This window comes from Toxotes jaculatrix, chromosome 5, assembly GCF_017976425.1.
Source record: "Toxotes jaculatrix isolate fToxJac2 chromosome 5, fToxJac2.pri, whole genome shotgun sequence".
Lineage (NCBI taxonomy): Eukaryota > Metazoa > Chordata > Actinopteri > Toxotidae > Toxotes > Toxotes jaculatrix.
In genome coordinates, this window is record NC_054398.1 from 16902778 (window position 1) to 16924945 (window position 22168).

The 22168-nt window shown below is 43.9% G+C and overlaps 1 protein-coding gene across 1 annotated transcript; it reads left to right on the top strand.

Moving 5' to 3' along the window:
• The first annotated feature begins 977 nt into the window (after positions 1 to 977).
• smad6b (SMAD family member 6b) lies at positions 978 to 21781 on the top strand. The gene is made up of 4 exons (XM_041038842.1): positions 978 to 2513; positions 5529 to 5585; positions 6257 to 6334; positions 20856 to 21781. The coding sequence occupies exons 1-4, from the start codon at positions 1715 to 1717 to the stop codon at positions 21395 to 21397; spliced, it is 1476 nt and encodes a 491-aa protein (XP_040894776.1). The 5' UTR covers positions 978 to 1714; the 3' UTR covers positions 21398 to 21781.
• Positions 21782 to 22168: the final 387 nt, after the last annotated feature.

Below are 22168 nucleotides of genomic sequence, written 5' to 3' on the forward strand. Positions count from 1 at the left end.
GCGGAGTCTACCACGAGAAGCATGTAGCTGTCTTAATTCTGTTGGTTTGAATGTACAACCAATCTGGAGCAACTGCTACCAGGAATCAAACCCTTGCTCTGGTGCGAGAATTTGACCCGTGAATCACACGTTCCCTTTTACAAAAATAATATCTTTACGGGATTCTTGGAGCTTTTTACATAAATAGTTGACCTCCTCATTCAAATTGTGCTATTTTTGTAGTAGTTTTGGTGCCAGCTAAAATTAGTTTATTCTTAATTCCTCATTTGAAAGTTACATCATAATACTCCAGTAATGCATTTGCATCTGCACTGGCATTTGAACATACTGTCTTGTCATGAGATCAGTGGGTTAAAGCTGTGTCCAGTTTAAATTTTTCCATTACAGGTTAGTCAGTGTTTGTGATTTATTCAAAAGAAGGATGAGTGATGACTGGAAGTGTGTCATGCTTGTTGCCCCTTCATGTTTTGTTCTTTTTTTTAAATATTTTTACTCTTCATCATTCATATAAGAAGAAACAAGACATAGCAAATACATGTCCTTTAAAATTTTCCAACTGATGCCTATACTTGAGTGGCCCTATTTAAAGAAGAAGAGGAAGAAGAACTGTGACTTTTTAGTCGGAAAAAAACACACTCCCTACACTAGCAAGTTTCTCGGCTGTTGTTTTTTCTGCTCAGATCTGTCACATCCTACATGTGGCGTGTATGAAAATAAGTTTCAGTAACTTTAACTTAAAAACGAGAGGTGGGTGTTTCGCCTTTAAGAGTTAAGAAACTTGAAACCTTGTTTGCGCAACAATCAGTGCAGCTCACAGCCGCCAAAGTGTCTAGACTAGCACATGATGGTAGTCAGCCAATGGCTCCACCGCTCTCCTCGGGGGCCCCGTGTGTGTGTGTGTGTGTGTGTGTGTCTGTGTGTGTGTGTGTGTGTGTGTGTGTGTGTGTGTGTGTGTGTGTGTGTGCGTATGTGTGAGGAAGAGGGGGTGAAAAAAGAAAAAGAGAGAAACGGAGAAAGAAAGGGATCTGGGCTGCAGTTTGGTTTAGATCTGAGTAGAGAAGCAGGAGCGCGATTCAGCCCCGGATTGATCCTCTTCATGTAGTTTCGGCTCGCATGGATATTTTGCTGGGATTGTTAAAAAGAAGTGCACAGACATCACAAGAAGACGACAAGGATCCTGACTTCTAGTGCATTTTCTTGGGATTAAATCTCCTCGAAGTACCTCATGCTCTGCGTGCCGGTGTAAAAAGTAGATCTGAGGTTGTTAAAAGTCCTAAACTGTTTGAGGCTGCGAGTTGCCGTCTAGGTTTGAGGGCTGCTGGCTTTGGATTATGTTACTAAGTAGATTATGTTATGTTATTATGTATTCTGCTTTTCTTATGCGTTCGTAACAAACATATAAACAGTCCATTCCGCTGCGGCACAGTCACAGTTTCACCCAGCTTGGATATTTACAGTATAATCGGCTAAATGAGTGCATTTTGATCGCAATGCTGCAGTGCATTTATTGCGGGGTTTTGTTGTTGTAGATGCAACAAAATAGCCTTCAGTCTGATGTTGCGGTTTTGCCACCAATGCTCGTCAGTCGGCTGTGCATGCATTGCACGGCATTTCACAGACATTAATGTTTTACAACGACCGCAAAAGTATCTGTAATATTCGGATGTCCGTACAAGAATAAAAAAAAAACCCATATAGATTTTCAAGTTGTCGTATGTTCAGGACGAAACGCTCAGGTCTTGTGCGGCGACTCTGGAGAAGCCGTTTGATCCCAGATAAAGAAGGGGAAGATGGAAATGGCAAAACTAGTGAGGGCTGTAGGGACGATCTGTTCGGTAACAACCCAGAGAAAATTCCCAAAACGGAGCTCAGACCGATGACCCCTAGCGGGTCTCTTGTAGGGGACATAGGGGGTGTGTGCACCCGGAGCCCCGTGGAGAGCAGCGGCTTGGGGGTCACGTCGGACCAAGATGGGGGTGCGGTGTGCGTCCAGGAGCAGGGGAGCCCCCGCTCCATACAGGACAGCGAATGCAGGACAGTGACGTGCTGCTTATTTAAAGACCGGGACCACTCCGAGCTTAGGGGTCCAGAGACGGCTCAGGGTACCAGGGATCCAGGGTCGTGTCACTTCATGCTGAGGAGCCTTGGACCACGGGACAGCGGCTCTCCTGAGGCGCAAGAGGCGATGCCACGAACGGTGTTAGAGCAAGAACTGAAATCAGCCACATACTCTCTTTTAAAAAGGCTAAAGGAAAGGGCGCTGGATACCTTACTAGAGGCAGTGGAGTCTAGAGGAGGGATGCCGAGCGACTGTGTTATGATTTCCCGGACAGAGCTGAGGTTGGGCGGCCATGTGGCATCCCCACAGCTGCTTGTGTGTAAACTGTACCGCTGGTCCGACCTCCAGCACTCGGCCCAGCTCAAACCGCTCTGTGAGTGTAAGAGTTTTGGGGCCCCGGACAGTCCGACAGTATGCTGCAACCCCTATCACTACAGCCGGCTCTGTGGGCCAGGTAAGAGCATCTGCCAGGAGACAGAGACTGAATGTAGCACCTTACGAGTCTACCTAGATCTTGTTTTTGGAGTAAAGTCACCAGGTAGTGCCTGAACAGATCATCTTCTGGATCTGTGGTGTTTGCTTTTGCAGCACATTTTTTTTCTTTGCACTTCTCATTCAGGATACCATCATTACTTCTAAACATGTCTATGTTATGTAAACAAACAAGTAAATACTGAAGATACAGCTCAACCAATGGGCCCAGTTGGTCCATTTACATTTTAGATTTTGCCAAATTATTTTAAAGAGAACTGAAAAAGTCATATTAATAGTTCCATGGCAGAAAATGAATTTTTCAAGATTGTAAATATGTAAAGGGCCTTGAAATATGCTCAGACAATGTTTCCTTATCACTGTTATGTTTGTCTGGTATTGTTTGGCTTACTTTCATACACAGAGATAGAGAAAGGCAGGTCGTTTGATTAAATAGTTAATGATTGCTAAGGCCATCCTTATGGCAAGGTGAAAAATAATAACACCATGGTGAGCAAGGGATAAGAGCTGAGTTTGATTTTTTGAAACATAAATGTGAGTCGGTGTATTTCTTTGCCAGTTCGGTGTTCTGCTGATGCTACCTTGAGTACTCTAGTACATTTGAAAACTAAATACCAAAATGTATGCAAGTTATTGATGTATTAGTTTAATTTGTCACTTGTGAAAATTTTAGTTGCCCAGGATGTTGTATTTGAAGAGTTTGGCGCTTCAGCAGAGAATCACTCACACTGGCCTGTGACATCTGGAGTCTTTAGTGAATTCCCCAATAATATACCTTATGTGACATCTTGTGTGTGTGTGAATATGTCCGCCTTCAGTGTGATTGACAATACAGCTGTTCTTACCTCTTATTCTTGCAGGGTAATTGCCAGGTAGGCCCATACTATCAACAGCGTATGACATGTATATGATCGTGTAGACACAGACTGAGGTTTGGACTTGGTGCCACATGTCAGTTTAGTTGGTGTTGTGGTAGAGGAATAAGCTTTATTTCCACAATCAATGAGCTATCTATGGCAGAACCTCCCTGACCTGTGTTAAACAGATTAAATTTTGGCAGGGGACAGGCCTGTGATTTTGGCACACCTTACACGCTGGGCCACTCGACCCCACTGACCTGATGACAACGCGTGGTATCATGTGTAAAGATGCAAGCGTCAGTATTTCTGTTTTCTCACTGGCACAGGAGGTGGATTTTCCATAACATCCATGTTTACTAGAGCCAGCTGGCTGTAACAAGCATTTCAAAGTCATAAGTCCAACAATATCAGAATTCGTAGCACGCAAATGTGGGAAACTGATGTGGATTTGGCCCTCAAGTCCCACCATACTGTCCGACCTGATCAGATGTGATTATATAGAGCTCCAAGGTTGCATGTTCTGGTTTGAATAGACTGTGTTAGACAGAAAGAGTATTTAATTTGTTTCCGCGGCTGAAGTGGATGGCAGGCTATGCAGTGTGTGTTTCTTCCCACTAAAACTAGCAAGATGAATTGTAAGAAGAGGGAGAGGGGCACATACCCCATATTGGGACTAAGGCTCGTAGTACACATAGCTCACATGCGCTCATGCGTGGCCCGATAGAGCTGGTATTTCTTTCATGCTATTCAAGAGGAGGGGGGGCTTTGAATCAAGACCTTAACCACTGTTTTTTTTTTAATTGTTTGCAAATGAGGAAGGAAGGAATATGGAATTATGTAAGAATAACATTCAGTTCACAGATTGTAAGTGAAAAACATTTAATCCCTTGTAAATCAAACCCTAAACGTACCTAAAAATGAGCATTGTTAAGGAATTTTTTCAAGTATTATTCAACCTGCTTGTGTTTGATTTTAGAGTAATTAGAAAATAAACTCCAGACACCAGTTTTATGTAAGACTTTTAAAGAATAAAACAGTTTGTAATGTGTGACAGAGAGCTTGGATTGAAGTGGACAAAAACTTTTTCCTTTTATTTTGCCAGGCATTATACTTTTCGAATGAGATCAGTTTCAAGTTGCGCTTTAAAAGCCCTTTTGTCCTAAGGAGGTCCCCTCATGCTATTTAGGTGAAGGAGTGGTGATAATATACAGTTTGCATACTACTGGCGCCAGACTGACTAGCTGTGTATCTGAGTGACTGAGTTCAGATCCTGGCAATTACTGCCGCCACTCTTAAAGGACCCGCTGCTATTATGCTTTTCTCCTTCCCCTTTTCCCTGTAGGCGAGGTCACAGTGTGCTCACAAAGTTTTCTTTCCTTCTTGTGCAAGTTATTCTCTTCATTTCTCCTCTTTTTATTAGATAAAATTAAAGGCACAACACAGTGAAGTTAAAAAGAAGATATTTGCTTAGATTTATTAAACTACTAAGCAACGAATGTGCAGTTTTCTGTTGGCTTTATTAGCTTTTTTTCTTTTGAACAAAATGATTTCATTTTGTAGTGCAGACACAAAGGCATAAGAGTTAAGATGTAGCCTGCTGTCTTCTCTGAAATGGATCTGTTGTGTGTTGAAGCTTCTATTGTGGCTTAAATTTGGTTGTGTAGGCGTGTTTCTTATTGCTTTCATTAAAGACTTTTGGCAGTAGCTTCACACAGAATATGATGTTGTAAACAGTGCGTGGTTAAGTTCATATTACTGTAATATGAAACATAGATACTCTGGGATCTTCATATGTACAAAGTACATCAACAGTCAACAGTATAAGTTCAGGATTTGTTCTATAAGTTTATTACAGTAACCTCACAGTTCAACCTCCAGCCACTAAGCATTTGCACCAATATCAGAGACTTTCACCTTTCTAACATACCTTTTTTTAGTGTATTAGTCAAGTGTATCTCGGCAGTGTTTTACAAATGTCAGATAGATACCTAAGAACCCAAAACTTCAACTATGGTTGGTTAGACATGGCTGACTTGCAGCATCCAGATCACGGCACGGGTTTTACCTTTCTTTCTTCCCTTTTATTAGGTTGTTGACTTGACTTTTTTGTGTTACAGAGTCACCCCCACCTCCTTATTCGAGGCTTTCCCCTAATGAAGAACACAAGCCACTGGGTAAGTGACAAACACACAGATGAACTCTGTGGCACCTGAAGCATTCGGTCTATGTCATCCTCAGTTATTGATCTTCATCTGAATTTTGCTATGAATATTTGATCTTCTGTATTATGACTTGTAATCAGTAAGTTGCAGAATTGTAATTTCTTGATTCTTACCTATTTTTTTATCGATCGTAATAAAATTGCAAACATCATTGGTAAGTCTTTTGCTTAAGCTATGTTGTAACAGAAACAAGCATAAAGCAATGTGGAGAATTTTAATGGCTGTAATTGGGCACAGTTACTGGCAAACTGCATGGTAGCTTTGAGATGAGACCTAAGCCAGCATGTGGTATAATATCAGCATGCCAGCCAGAGCCATTGTGGGTAGTATGGTGTTGGTAGTATGTACTGTGGGCTGCTGGGACTCTGGAGCCTGGCTGCTAGCTGGGACTGCAAGCCTGATTACAGCTGAGGTTTCTGGCGGCATTTGGGGGGATGTCATCAGGTAAAGTCTGTTAGTGAAGTTGCCAGGTTGAGAGATGAAGCCCAACACTGCGTTACTTGTTTTGACTTTGATACCAAATAAGGATTATTTTCACGTTGAATTGAAGAAGCACACAGAGGCAGCTGTTGTGTTCAAAGCAGCATAAGATGAAGGGCTAATTTCTGTTTTATTCCCCACAGATCTGTCAGACTCCACATTGTCTTACACTGAAACTGAGGCAGCCAGCTCACCAAACATCACACCAGGGGAATTCTCAGGTGGGTGTGTTTCTCCAACTGTCGTCAGTCTAGCGTTCCAAAATGTCTTACACTGATTTTGGATATTAATGATTACCAGAAGTTTATCATCCCAGAGGAGCCAGTCTGTAAATACTGAAGTAATTTGTCAAAAAGGACTTCAGTTTCTCAGAGAACTTAAAAGTTAATTCGTCTTTCTCTTGTGCTGTATATTTTGTAAGAGTAGGGGGGCGTTTATTTTTTGTTGGCATAGTAGGCATACTGTTTAACCAAGGATGCTCCAATGCTGTCTGCAGCAGAGATGGGCTTTGACCTGGGATGTTGGATATATATTGGAGCAGCTGCTTGAAGTAGTAGAGGTATAGTGGCACATCATAAATGACCCATAAATGAAGGGTAACTATTTTTACAGAAAATGAAAACAATCATGATGATGAAATTATCCATGTGGTGCAGATTATTTATACATAGAATAGGCACTTTACTTTTTCCTTGAACTATGATTAAAAGTCACAGTCTGAGTAAAGGCACATTTAGCTTTAAATAAGAAAAACACGATCTATGAATGACTGTATTATCACGATAATAAATCGCAGAGCTTTCATGACTGTTGAGTGCTGCAGTGTACTGTTTATCTGGCTTTGAAATGGTTAAATTAAGCAAAAGGAGATATAATTCTTTCAGTACACTTGAACAGCAGTTTAGAGCTGTTCTCTGCATAGCCGCTGACTGTGTGTAGATGAATACGCAAACTTACAGAGGTCATTTTTGATGTCGTACTTTATTCCTTCTCATTAAGGGCCATTACGAACAGTCCGAGCTTTAAAGATAAAGGTTTCATTGTGAGCGGTGCAGAGGTTCAGCGGGGCGTGTGCATTGGCCACAGAGCCGGCCTCCCCTCCTCTGTTTTTCTTTCAGAAATATTTGAGTGGGATCAAACTGTAATAAGATCCAAGCTTGCTCAGAAACACACACAAGCACACATAGCTGTGCACATGCATGTGCACAGACACTCACACGTACAACTCTATCTAGCCTGGCTGTAAGTGAGCTGCAGGGAGGGGTGGGTTCAGGGAAATGGAGTTGCTCCTGTGAATGGGGCCACACCAGAGGAAGCGAGTAGAAACAGTCCTGTCCTCTGATTTGAAATGAAACACTCCTTTCTCATGGCATAGAGTAAGCATGCCCCCCCCCCCCCCCCCTTCATGCTAGGGCGACAGCCAGCATGCACAGTATCATGTGGATGGGGAATCAGAGCCCTCATTTTGGGGCTTGCTGTTGGAGGTTCTGCCATGGCTCAGAGGCCTGGACACTGAGCAGTTGACATGGCTACCTGGCAGTGAAGTATTCAGTCAGCAAGGGCCCCCTCCTCCCCAGTACACATGCTGTCACCACCTCAGCATGGCCCGGCGACACTCCCTGAGTCAACAAATGAGGGGCTTGTCAGAGCCCGCACCACAATTCCTCAGAGACTGTGGTGAGGAGGGAGGATCTAGACATGCAAGGCTTTGGTTTCTTCCAACTGTGTTGCTGCTTGTACAGGCCGGGGCCAGATCACTCTGCATTGGCTGTGACACACTCAGCAACTTGAACTTGGGAAAGAGAATGACCAGTGCTCTACAGGGTGGTAGTTTTCCATGCTGTGAGCTAATTTGTGTAGTCAGTTTGTCTCTGATCATGTTGCATTTGGACTGTATGATGGTTCGTTGGTTTTAGATACAAAAGAGTCCACGCTGAGTGAAACAAACCATTTGCATGTTGTCAGAGGCACAGATTCTCCAACACGTATTTGACCTGGTTTGTCAAAGTATATTCCATCATCAAACAAAGAGCCTGAAGGCCTCCTCCTCAAAGCCTGCTTTAACATACAGGCCTGTAATGCATGGTTATCCCATGCTGAACGAGTTGCTGACCTGGAGATGACTTTCCCTGTGAATCCCCCTTCAGCACGGGTAGAGAGTGTGTCTGTGTGTAACCGGAGTTGTACGGGATCCAGACTCCACCCCTCACGCAGGAACAAGTAAACCTCTTAAAAGCAAGTCTGGGGGGCACTGGATGGGTGGGTGGGGTGGAGTCAAGTAATCAACTACAGTCTGCAGCCCTGGGCTACAGAAATACCCAGTGAGCATTCTTCTGCATCACACAATAGCAGAGAAACCGATGAGAACTGGTTGGTTTGGTAGATTAGCTTGTTCTACCACTTCAAGCAATATTGAGAATATATATATCTTGTTGAGTGCCATGTTAATATAGCATATTATGTCTTCAAATCAATACACTTTATGTTGTTAAGTTAATGTTAGAGCTATGTTTAAGTGCAGATACATTTCTCTGCTCCCTCTGGCTGATTCTTGCAGTTATTTAACATGCTAAAATGTTCTCACTCATGCATTCTTAAAAAGCTTCCCCATGTGCACATCACTGTATTATGGTATTAGGGTAATAGTCGTACGTTCAGTTACTGTGTGGTCATAGGTATTTGTACCATTCCCGGCGTTTTATTTAAACACGGCTGTGTCACACAGAGCCGCACCAGGCACTCTGTGATGTGTGTTTACAACATGACCAAGCCCAGCTCTGGAGTCTGTGCATGCATAGTATACCTTAGTGCTATGCATGTGAGGGAATGTGCCTTTGCTGGCGCTGTCCTCCCAGTCTGTCTGCACACCTGTTTCCTCACAGCCTGGGCCTCGTTGTGTGGTCATCAGAATAAAGCTCTTTGAAGCAGGTCTCATTGCTTCCTGTATGACTGTCTGAGGGGGTATTTTCCCCCCCTCCACATTGACTTCATTATGTCAGTCACATTGTCTCTGAGATGTCTTCTTCATTTTTAGTGCTGCTCTTGCTTCAAATATGAGGAGGTATGCCAAGATGTTTTTGCGTTGCTACTTAAGAATTTCGGTCATTGAAGATATGGTCTAAGGTTCACTCTGTGTAATGATTACCACATTAACAGTGTTTATATACAGTGACTGATCCAGACCGTTCCTCTGTGCCTGGTTTAGACCGTTGTAAGATTATGGCTCCAGTCTGCCTACGTTCTTCAGTCATCAGAGCTTGTGTCCTCAATCAACCCGGTGGAATTTGTCGGCATAACACTGTGTGTACACGCTCACGTTGGTGTGAGTTGAGATCACCGGTGTGAATGGAGGGGCTCCCTCAGATTTGCTGGATCAAGTGACCAGAGGACATGAAGAATGACCTGAGTCTCTGTCTTTTTTTCTCCCCTTATTTTTCTTCCCCTTCCTGAAAATTTAGGAAAGTTGGACAGGGGGAGCGGAAAGATTGAAAGTTGCTAGACGTGGATTACATAGAGTGCTGTAGTGCTTACTGGAGGGAAGATGGCATCAGAAGGTAGTCATGGTTCCCACACGGTAATCATACAGCGCTGTCCTTCCTCTGTCTGCTCGCCTGTCTCTGGAGGGTGTCTGTCTGGATGTCTTGTCTTCAGACAGACACTGTGTCAGGTCCATTGTGGTATTGACTGATTCTTCCAGGCAGAACCAGGCAGTCAGTAGATAGATGGGAAGGATCTCATGTGAGTCACGCAACAAATTGTTCAGGGAAACTACAGTTTACAACACATGGGACCACAAAAATGTGTTTGTAAAGCTTTTGTTTATAAATTTTTAAGTCTATGTTTCTTCCTTAGGGTCCTCATAGAAATCCAGATGCATACTGACATACATTCACACACAAGAGCTAAGCAAATTAAATTGTGCAGTCAATACTAATCACTGCCTGCCTGTCTGTGTCAGGAAGAGGCCAGCACTAAGAACCAAACCATTCCCTCCGTCTGTGTCAGAGACAGTGAAAATGCACGGAATAATTAGACAGTCTAATCAAGGCATGTGATGCCTCTCTTGATTAAAGCAGATTAGACTGGACCTGTACTTGTTGATCTGACTTTTAAAGGCATGTGATTCCACTTCTGCTAGGAACTAATTAAATAGCACAGCTACTGTACTCATCCGAAAATATTTGGGATAGCCTGCACCTCTAATTTGCTCTGAAATATCTTGTTATGTTTTTCCGTATTAGATCATCTACTCAGTTTGTTGCAGGGGCCTCAGAGTTTTATGGATGCCTCTTTGAAGTTTTGGTCTGTTTTTCTCTTTTAAGTGTAAGTGTGAGACTGAGTGACATGATGTAGGTGGCGTCGTTGGTGATTACTTTTTAGCTCACAGACCATCATATTCAGCTGAATACTAAAAATTGTCTATCCATCATGCATTGCTTTATAAAGTAATGTGTTGAGTCAACACAGTATCTGTTTCCCGCTGTGCAGACTTCTAGCTTTCTTGATGTAGCTGCTGTATTCTGACTCTGCGGTGTGCAGAGGGGTATGATCTGATGGAGTGGCAACTGCATCAGCATGTTAGCAATGTCCCCCTCCCCACCTGGAGGCATGATCCCCCTTCTCCGTCCCACAGACCCCAGAGTGATGCAGCCTGGGCTCATCTCCCCCTGCAGCCTGGCACATGGCCTCAGGTTTCCACCGCAGCCCTGAGCCTTCCCAGCGCCTGGCCGCCCACACTCCCTCAGGAGCCCCAATGCTCCAGGATACGGGATGTGGAAATAATGTGACTCGAGTGCTTCCACCCTGCCTCCCGAAATCAGGTTTTGCGGATTGTTTATTTGAGGGGAAGGAGGCCTCAGACAAACATCCTGTTTTAAAAAGCTGCCTGGGTTTTGTAGCAGCGCAGGGCGGTGAATTGCCCCTTTGACAGCGGGGGGAGACTGAGGAATGTTGAAGAGAAGGCCAGCATCTCGGGGGACGTGAGGGGGCTCTCCTCACCCGTTTGTCATGTCCAGTTTGCAGAGTCCATTTTAAGCTGGGGGCGGAGGGATGTAGCTATACATCCTGAAGGGTCTTGTGCTCTGTTCTCTCTGTAGTGGTGAAGGGACTGTACCCACAGTCCCCGTCTCAAGTATCCGTTCCTGTCCTGGGAGGCAGGCTTCCATTTCCCCTTACATAACACACATACACAGAAAAAGAGCCATTGATAAGAACGATAAGGCCATTTTTCATTTTCCCTTTCTCAGCATTGTTAGGCTGTGTGGTGTCAGAAATCCACTTCCAACTTTTTCTGGCAGGGGTTGTGACATTGAACATCCTCAGTAGACTCCTCCACAATCTGTGACCTATGGGATTATTAATAATATTTGTTTGTGTATGTGAGCATGGCAGAGTGTGTATATGTTTGCATGTATGTGGGGTTTTTTTTTAATGTTACTGAAGTGTAGTTTACTTCCCGTCTGTGTGCAATGAGTTCTTCCGGCCATTAGATTAGAGTTTTTTACTTTTTGTTTTAAAGCTTTTTTGAGTTTTGTAAAGGCCTCAAAATGTGAGCCAAGTCAAGATTTACAGCATTTACAAGTGTTACTGTAGGTTTATAGTCGAGAAGTCGCCATAGCACGGGCCTGTATCAAGCATTTTTTTTATCATCTTAAATTGTCACGTAGACAGAGAGGAGGGACTGTAGTTGTCAGTGTGTTTAGTTTTTTTGCTTTGTTTTGTTTTGTTTTATTTGCTCTAAGAGTTTTTCTTTTTCCTGTCAGAACTAGCAGCATGGGTCTTGGACGCGGTGAGGTAATGTGACCTCTACGTGCAGAGTGAAAGCCATGCTAATCTAAAGCAGTCCTTGGAGAGGCCTGAAACCTCTTACATGTCAACAGAAACTAACCTGCTGAGCTTAGTATTTATCTGTGTCCGCTTGGCAAGCGAGTGTGGTGCCAGTGGTGCTTGGTGTTTGACTAACTTCTGAAGGGCTCACAGATAAAGATTAATCTACAGCCTCATACATGACTGTAAGTCTAAGCTCACAGCACACTGTGCTTGTCATTAGAATTTACACAGTGTACTGTGCTCATTGTGGATAAGGTGGACTGTTTCATTTTAGGGCTTGCCACACAGATATAAAATACAGTCAGTAGAAATAACAGGAGGTGTGCTCAGGCTATAATTTTTGCCCCATATTCTACCTTAGCAAACAAAGTGAGTGAGCTAATCTTGTCGTGTGCTTAGGGAGGGCTGCTGTTGCCATCTTCTCTCCCTTCAGACCGCAGCGCAGCACCAGCCTCCACCAATAGCTCCATTCATTCAGCTCAGGGCACAGGGTTACAGCAACAAATAAAGAGCGTGCAATGCCATTAAAAATGTATGGAATGTCCAACTGTTAGTTTAGTGTTTTAGTGCGCCTCCTCTCAAGGCTGAGAGGGGGAACAATACTCCATTTGAGCTTGCCACTGTAAATGTGCTAGCCTTGCATCGCCTGGCAAAGACTAGTGAAGGAGGTGCCAGTTGTGGATGCTGTTTTTATTTTCTGACCGTTTTACCCACAATTATAAATCCAGACACTGGCCTTGGTCAGCTATGATTTAGGCCTGTGGTTTGATTGCTGGCAAAAATAGATTTAAGAATTTTTTTTTCCCCTTTCTCCCCAGAGGAGCATTGACAGTCGTGCCTGAACCTATGGCTGTTGGTATTTTTAAAACTCAGAATAGCCAGTGCATTCTTTGAGCCTTCAGAATGCTGTGTGTGGATTAACTGTAGGGGCCCATGTCATTCGACATCTCTACACAAGCCTTTTACAGCCAGGGGGAAAGGATAGGAGCTCATTGTGGATGGGTGAGCAGTAAACTCCTGGTGTATCAAGGCCTGGTTCATTTTCTCTCTACTGTACACGTGTAAACTGAGAGACAGTGACTTGATTTTTTTTTTTTTTTTCTGTCCTTATCTTGAACTTGATCTGCTGCAGTTATATCTTCATTCCACTTCGTTGTCCTAACACGGGGCCAAGTGCGACAGACATAATTTGAAGCCTTTGATCTTTTTCCCAAAAACCGATGCCTTTTAAATCTGAGCAGAAAACTTTTATTTTGAGTGATAGTCCAGCAAAACATCCCTGATAACATATTGTTTACAGTGGCTTGGCTCACTATTCAGACCAAGGGATTTTATTTCTCGAGCATGTACAAGTATGTATGTCCTCAGGTTCTACACAAAGTACAACTTGACAAAGCAAATTATACTCTTGGACCAGGTTCTTGCAAGTAGTAATTACAAGTCGTAAACGTGCATGTGAAAATTCCTATTGATTATGTTCACCAGTGCATGTGAAAATTCTTATTGATTATGTTCACCAGGGAAAATTATATTTACTTTTGTAATGTGTGTTTTATTTATCTTTTATTTGTGTATTTCTGAAGTCTTGGCTGTGCGGCTCAGTACGTGCAGTCAGGCTGTCGCATTTCAGGGTACGGTTTAGATTAGAGGTCTGGCTGTAGCTTCCCCCTCTTCCCCTCTCTGTGACTGCCAGCACATAATTTACTTAATGAAATCCTGCCATTCCCTTTAGCTTCAAGATTTTTTGCAGATGTTGACAGCGAAGGACTTTGTGAATTATTGGAAATGTTCACTCCTGCATTTTTAATGAATGTCTTGCTTGTTGTGAACGGGCTGACTTGTCGGAGATGAGGGAAACAGTTGTCTTTGTTTGGGGAGCTGGTGTCTGGATGCCCGCGGTGGAGCAGTGTGGGTTACAGCCCAGCAAGTGTTGTGATTGAAACAGAAACTCTGGTGCCACATTATCCTGACAGAACACATTCTCCTCACAGACTCTGATCCACTGGGCCGATCAATAGGAAACCATTGTTTGAACGGCAACTCTGTCCATCATAGCTGCTCCACCTCCCAGCCTGGTGGAAACCAAATACCTGCCTTTCGCCTTAAATTAGTCAGACTAATATAACTTGTAATAATAGAGTTCCTTGTTATTGTTCATTTGAAACCAAGCCTTCAACATAGCTTGAGTATATAGACCAGCATAAGTCGGCTTCCTTCCTACTGTGCCGACTGAAGAAAAGTATGAATTAAATTTAGAATAGTTAAAGTTTGGATGTAAAAGTTTTAGACCACACAGCTACTTCCTCGCACATGACTTGTGATTTGGTGAGACTTTTTCACCAAACAAGACTCCTATAGGACAAGAAAGTAAGCAACCTTCTTGCTGCACCCCCACCCCCCGCTGTCCTAACCAGAGTAGGAAGTTAGGAGGCACAGCAAGAGGAGGAGGGGGGGAGTACTGGAATGTGCAGGGTCTCCTCTACTCAAACGCTCCAGCCTACTTGGCTCGAACCTCCCTTGCACACTCACAGACACACTTGTGCATGCATGCGCACATACACGCGCACATACACGCGCACATACACGCGCGCGCACACACATACGCACACACAAGCAGATAGGTTGTATGAGGAGGTGAAAGGGCACAGCCACCCAGCAGGATGTTCACTGAGTGTTTTGCTTTGAGTGCTCTCGCAGACTCCGCTGGCCTTTAACGCTTGCCTGTAGATATAACATCCACAAACGTCCCCCACAGTTTTCACGGAGCTCTTACATGCCCTAAAGGACTCTCGTAAGGCCTCACTTGCATCACCACCATCACTTGCGCTCTGTGTCTGTGACACATTGCAGAGCTTTGGAGGAAACTTGGAGGAAATGAGCAGCACATTCTCTTCCCCTGAGAAAAAAAAAAAAAATAGAGACTTCTCCCTCAAACCAGTGGCCTCTTACTCACGTACCCAGACGGCTCCACCATATTAGCCTCCTTAACTTCCTGTGCTTTTTACACCCTCTGCTGTTTATTGATTTAATTTATGGATTCTGTTATCTGCTATCATGGGTACAGCACTTTTCCTCCCTCTTGGGGTCATCCCGAAACAGAAACAGAGGGAAAGTGGAGAGGAAGTGGATGACAATGTAAAGCATTCCCATTGTGACCAGCCAGTCTTGGTGACTGGATTCAGTTTCTCGGGCTCCCACAGTGTTTTCTCCCAGCACATCTCTCTCTCTCTTTCTTTCTTTCTCTCTCTCTCTCTCTCAGTCTATCTTTCTCTCTCTATCTCTTGCTCTCTCCCTCTCGGCAGAGAAAGGCCAGACCTCAGGGAGAAAAATCCATAGACATATAAGAGCAGCTCCAGTTAGCGTGTCTGTCTGATAAAGCCGACTTTGATGGCAGCGATAGCCCAGACGCCAGCCTAAATGTGGCCTGCTCAGGGGCTACAGTCAGCCTGTAGGAACCTTTGTCTACAGAATTAAAGCCATACCGTGAACGAGGGGGGGGGTGCTTCAGTTCCACTTTGTTGTTTTAGTTGTAAAAGAAAGTTAAATCTAACAAATTATAGGACAGGGGCACAGGAATGCACAAACCACAGTATACACACACACACACGCACACACACACAGTCCTCATAGCCCCTCCCCACAACCAGCCCCCCAGCCTATCAGTTCATTGGTAGAGTCTAATAGCTGGAGGGGAATCTAATCCTTGGCACAGGATGAGAGACTGCTGCTCCCCCTCCTCTCCTTGCTGCTCTCCTCCCCTCAAATGTGCAGCTTAAAGGGACTGGCAACAGTGTTTTTCTTTTTCCTCCTCAGCAAAGTTTTGGAGGAATGAGTTCATCTCTGCTCCCCGCTCTGGATTAGGAGAGATGAAGTATAATGGAGGTGGCCCCGGAGCTTGGTGGGGAGATGTTAGCACGGAGGGGAAGCTGTTGTTTGTCTGCCTGTCCCTGACACTCGGCCTCCCATTCATCTCACTCCAAGGCTGCGGAGCTGTGTTTACCCCGGGGCAGCTCTTTTCTGCTTCTCCCTCTGCCCTTTTCCCCCTCCTTTTCATGCTGTCTTTAAAAGCATTACTGGATGATCATCAAGGATTGCCATTGAAACCTTCAAGCCCCCATTTTTGTGTACTTAGTAGTAATTATCCAGACTCGCCCTCAAGTGCAAGGAACTCATTGCAGGGCGATCTGCTTTTTTCCATATGTGAACCTGTGGAAAAGGCTTGGGCAAGTTGTGTTGAACACAGGCATATTCAAGGCATGTTGGTCTTGATAGAGGGAAAAAGAATTTTATAGCTGCAATGCAACTAAGTATATTTATTCAAGTACTGAAGTACAAATTTGAGGTACTTTACTTGAGCGTTTCTATTTCATGGTACTTTTTACTTCTACTCCACTGCAGCTCAGAAGGAAACATTATACTTTATACTCCACTGCATACATGAACAAAAACGGTAAAAAGCTTCTGATAAATGAATTTAGCAGTATAAAAGTTATAATCCAATAATACCATAGTATAATACTGACAGGAGCCATTTCTCTGAATTATGTGTGGTACTTTGACTTTTGATACTTAAAGTAGATACTTAAAGTATTTTTATACTACAGTATGGTTACCTTTATGTAAATAAAGGATCTGAACCATTTGATTATCTTCTTACTTTCACATGTTTCATACAGAATAATGATTTACGTTAAACCTGGACCACTTGTAGCTGACATTTCAGTCAGTCATTTTTTTGCGGAAGCTGCAGCATGTGTCACTGTTTGCTCTCCGAGTTCCATCGAACTGATATAAGTCTGTGTTTGTTGTCAGATTTCATGTCCTGCTTTTGATACTCTGAATTCCTCCAATCAGACCGACCACAGGGAAACAGAAAAATCAACATTTTCACATGGTTTCCATGGAGCTCACGCCTTGTTATGGAAATCAAACTCTGCACGCCAAATGCTTTCTTTTGCTGAAGTAGCCTTCGTTAAATATCTCTGTTTACTGTGTGATTGTACCAAGGCATGTAGTACGTGCAGATACAGACGTCCAAGGCTACTTTTAATTCAGTAATACGTGTGAATGGACTTGTTATACTCAGAGTGTTTTGTTTACTTATTTCATGATGCTTAAAGGGAAGACAAACAGACTATATTAATCGTATTGCTAGAACACTTGTTGCTGCTTTATTCTGCATATTTCCTGTTGGCCATGGAAACTTGTAGACTAAATAGCTTCCATAGATCTATGTATCTCCACTTTTTTGATACTAGTACTGTGAGACTGGTTATGTAAGCTGTTAAAGTTGATTAACTCCTTCATGTGCTCAGATCTTTGCCTCTGGCTGCAGGAAGAGGAAGTGGAGCAGCCATGGCTGCACTCTGAGACTGACACTAAGAGAAGAGGCTTTTGAGAATAAAATAACAATAATAACATGCGCTACTATTCTAATGGGTAAACTGAGCTGTTAAAAGGTGGCAGGGTTAAATGGATGCAGAGCACCAGTAATTGCTCCCAGGCTGTCATGGCTCCGCCCTGACCAGACCCTCTGAAAACCCAACATGGAGTTGAAGGGAGATGGGTGTCTCTGCTGTGGTCGGAAGGAGGGAGACACACGCCCTCCCTTCATGTCTGAGTTTTAGGTTTGGTCTGAGCCCTGGCCCAACCTGTATTTGCATCAGTTTATGGTCATGTACTAATAATTAAAGTTGGCTTCATACTTAAGGATGAGAATCAAGAACTGGTTCCTTTTGAGAATTGGTTCCAAATTGTCCAAACCATCTGAATTCAATGCCTCTGAGGTTATCAATTCCTTTTATCGATGCCAGTCTGTTTTTTTCTGACAGTTGTGCGTTGTAAAACAATGTCAAACTCCTGTGTCTACACTGCTGGAAACCTGTAACAATGAGGAGTCATGGCAGAGACGAAGAAACGGTCCAAAGCGTGACTTCATTTCACAAAGACAGATGACAGCAGTGCTAGTTGTAATGTCTGTAAAATGGTCGTTTCAAGTAAGGGTGGAAACTCCAGCAGCATGCTGACACATCTACCTAGCCACCTAGACAGCATACTGATATCCTGCATGTGAGGCAACTAGGGAACGTCAGTAAATTGTAGCATCTAGCGATAGTCTGCGTGTGAGGCGTTAAGGGGACATCTGGAAATTGCAGCACCATAAAATAACCAGGGTTAGACTTCCCCTCTAAACTGCATGTGTCTCTGCATGTCACACGCTGTACCACCCACTACCACAAGTAAATTCTCAGTGAGAAACACTGTAAATGAAAACAGCGGTTAATAAGTGGAGCTTTTGCACACCTGAGTGACTTCTTTTTTTTTTTTTTACTCTTCCAGAACTGTGCTCAGCAGACAGTGATCAGATAATTGATTCTGAAAACCTGTGTCAGCCTGCTCCCCCCCCCCCCCCACACAGAAAATTGATCAGGAATCTTTAAGGGAAACGATAAAGAATCTGACCAATAAACAGAATCAATAATGGCCTTGGTATCAGCAAAATCTTTTCAATTCTCATCCCTGTTCGTACTCTTTTATATCAGTTTGGAAAAGGTAGATGAACATTTCCAGAACATCCAAACATAGCTGAAGAAAAAAAAAACCTAAAGACTGAGCACTTGAAGGAGGGCGAGCAGAAGCCAGCTTGAGCTTTAGTGTGAAGGCCATAGACGCTGTGCTGATATTGTCCAAACAGTCTCACAATTGGTGATAGCTCTGCTCTGTTAAATAGACCCTAATGAGTTCTTATGTCAGAGCACTCACCTCAGCGCCCCCACCTAGCCAAAACACACAAGTTCAGGATGAAAACACAAACATGCTGGCTGATTTTTCTGCCCCATCCAAACAGACACGTGCGCACAGGCACACGTAGACGCTTAACACAACAGAGCGACAGGAAAAGGCCTGGCTCATGGTGTGTTCATTGTCTTCCCTCAGGCTCAGGCTTAATATTAGATACATTTCTAACCTTTGTCCTGCTCATTCCTCTTCCTGGTCCTCGCAGTCTTACTGGCTACCTTCGTTCCAGGCTACGTGTGAAAAATAGATACTATTGACCAAATTGTTTTTACTTTATTCTTCCCATCTAAAAAGGAGAAGATGGTAGCCATTTGGCCTTTTGTATTTTTATGCACAGTTTCAAAGTGAGTTTACCTTGATGTGTGGGCTCCATTTGATTTGAGACAATAGAGGGCCATAAACAAGTTGGGGCTGAGTTCTTTGTGTGGCCGCACTACACTGCAGTAAAGGCTGAGCTCAGAGTGGAGGAGCTGGAGTGTGGAATTCACTAATGGCACATGCATGTTGGGGCCCCTGAAGAGAGGGGGTCATTTCAGCCATCAGTGTGTGCGCAAACACACAGAGAGTCTGTCTGCAGCTTCCCCCCACCCCCACACATCCCTACTCACTCATTCACCCCCCCCCCCCCCCCCCCCTCCACAACACAGAGAGCCTTGAACCAGCAGGCGTTTTGTCTGTGCAGGTCTGGTCAACGTTTTTGCTAATCTTTGTATAAACTTTACTAGTGTGGGTCACTCAGCAGAAAGGTTTAGTTGGGTGGGAGGTGAGTGAGGCATTTTGTTGCTGTGTGGATCTGCGATGCTCCACCTTAAAGGCGTTTGTTAATGGGGCGGGCGGTCATTAAGCCCTGAGAGCAGAGAGACTGAAAGGAATGGGGCCACAGGCCCAGGCTTTAAATCCTCTGTGCCAATAGACTCTCTGAAGCAAAATAATGGCATCACTCTGTGTGTGAGTTAATGGGAGCTGATAGCATGAAGGCTGGGGGGTCAGCGGGTCACGGGCTTGTGCTAAGTTGTCAGGGAGCTGAATGCCGTCCCTGGGCCCACAGCAGGGGGAAGAGCTGGGTGGAGGGGGAGGGGGACCCCCTGCCTGGCCCTCTCCCGTCACCCCCACTCTCGTGGAATGTGAGGAAGATGAAGGCAGAGGAGAAAGAAGCAGCCTCATTCTCCAGGAGGAAGCGGTGAAGAGACGGATGTGAGATCATGGAGCCTCTCTGTGTTTTTTCTTCCTCGTCCACCAGCCACTCTCCACTCCTCATACCACCAGATTTTATGAGCAATATAAATGTATGACAGCCATGAGCAGTGTTGACTGAGGCAGCTCCTGAAAGCAGTCAGCAGTGCTGTGTGTCGCTTCAGTATGGTGAAGATAGAAGTCTACCTAGGGAGCAGTAACTCACTTTGGAGTGCTGGGGGCTGTCACTGAAAAGAGTTCACAGACTGCAGCCATGAAAACTGAATTAACAAGCTGATTTACTGGACGGAGATGTTTAGGAACGAGATGCCAACTTTGTCCCACTGTAAAAAGAAAGTGTTTTTGTTTTGAGAAGCATTTATTCAAATGTGCACAGGAAAAATGCAGTTGTTTTTTTTTTTTCTGTCACTACATTTTTAGTCCAGCCTCATCGTACTACTGTAATGACTTATCTGCCAACTTTCAGTGGAAACACTGAGTGTGATCCTGAACTCATTTAGTAAACACGATCTGTTTTGAAAGTGCATGTGTGAGCTGCAGGGACATGCTGTGTGCTGGGTGGTCAGTGTTTAATCATTACAGTGCCCTCTTGAGGCAGAGCAGGGAAGTGCAGGTCTTCAGTTAGACTGACCTCAGTACACCCTCCAACCCCAGGATATGTATAGTAGCCTGTGTGTGTGTGTGTGTGTGTGTGTGTGTGTTAGACGATGTGCATGCGCTGGTATTTATACAAGGCTTAGATTTCAATACAGTGCCTCCTTCAGTATTTATAGTGTGGCCATCTGCTCTGAACAATAAAAAGAGATAGTTAATCCCTTAAAACTCAAGCCTTCCTTTTTACTAGCCCTGTTTGCTTTTGTTTATGTTTTGTTTAATGACTGTCTCTGTATCTCTCTCTCTCTCTCTCTCTCTCTCCTTTAGATGCCAGTATGTCTCCAGATGCCCCTAAGCAGAGCCACTGGTGTAACGTGGCATACTGGGAGCACCGCACACGTGTGGGTCGCCTCTACACAGTGTACGAGCACTCCGTCAGCATCTTCTATGATCTACCTCAGGGCACGGGCTTCTGCCTGGGCCAGCTCAACCTGGAACACCGCAGCAGCACCGTTCAGCGCACACGAGGCAAAATCGGCTACGGCATCCTCCTCAGCAAAGAGCCGGACGGCGTTTGGGCATATAACCGCAGTGAGCACCCCATATTTGTCAACTCCCCTACTCTGGACATGCCTAACAGCAGGACTCTGGTGGTGCGAAAGGTGATGCCAGGTTTCTCCATCAAGGTGTTTGACTATGAGCGTTCGTGCCTCCTGAGGCACACCACAGAGGCTGACCTCCTGGACGGACCCTATGACCCCAACAGTGTGCGCATCAGCTTTGCTAAGGGCTGGGGCCCCTGCTACTCAAGACAGTTCATCACCTCCTGCCCCTGCTGGCTGGAGATCCTCCTCAACAACCATAGATAACACAGACGGACCCCACAAACTATCCCAAATATCATCTACCTAGATTTAATATAAAGTTTTATATATTATATGAAATATATATTATACTTGTAAATACTGAGTCATTTTTACAATGTAATTATTTATGTATGGTGCAATGTGTATATGGACAAGAGGAAAAAAACGGAAAATGCACTTTGGCTTATATATATTATATATATAAATATATATAAAGATAAAGAATCTTTCAATACCAACTTGAGAAATTATACAGCAAAATTAGGATGAGCCTGGATTTGGTGTATAGTTTTCATATACTATTAATATCCAGACAAAAAGCTAACACCATTCACACATTGATAATAAAGTATTCGCATAATAATTCTCTTTGTTTGGTCTGTATCATTAGCACATTCAACATTTCACTCTAATTTATTTTCATGGTATCGTAACGAGTGTATCGACGTTAGCACACCAAACTGAACTTTATCTGTTGTGATTTGTCTAAAATACGAACCATTGCAAATATCAGTACACCATCATGTGTCGTTCTGAAACAAGGCATATATTCAAATGTGTGGCTTTTGACATTTAGATCAATGGTTGAGATCCTCTTAGCATGGGAGCAGATGATAAAAAGCTCTTTAAACAAGAGTTTAACTTGTGCTTAGCTTGTACTGAACTTTGCCAGGCAGAAAGTCTTTGTTTATTCAGAATGCTTGTTGTAAAGAGAACAGTGATTTCTGCACACCAGCAAATTAAAAGACCCAAGCAGATAACTGATGTTTACAT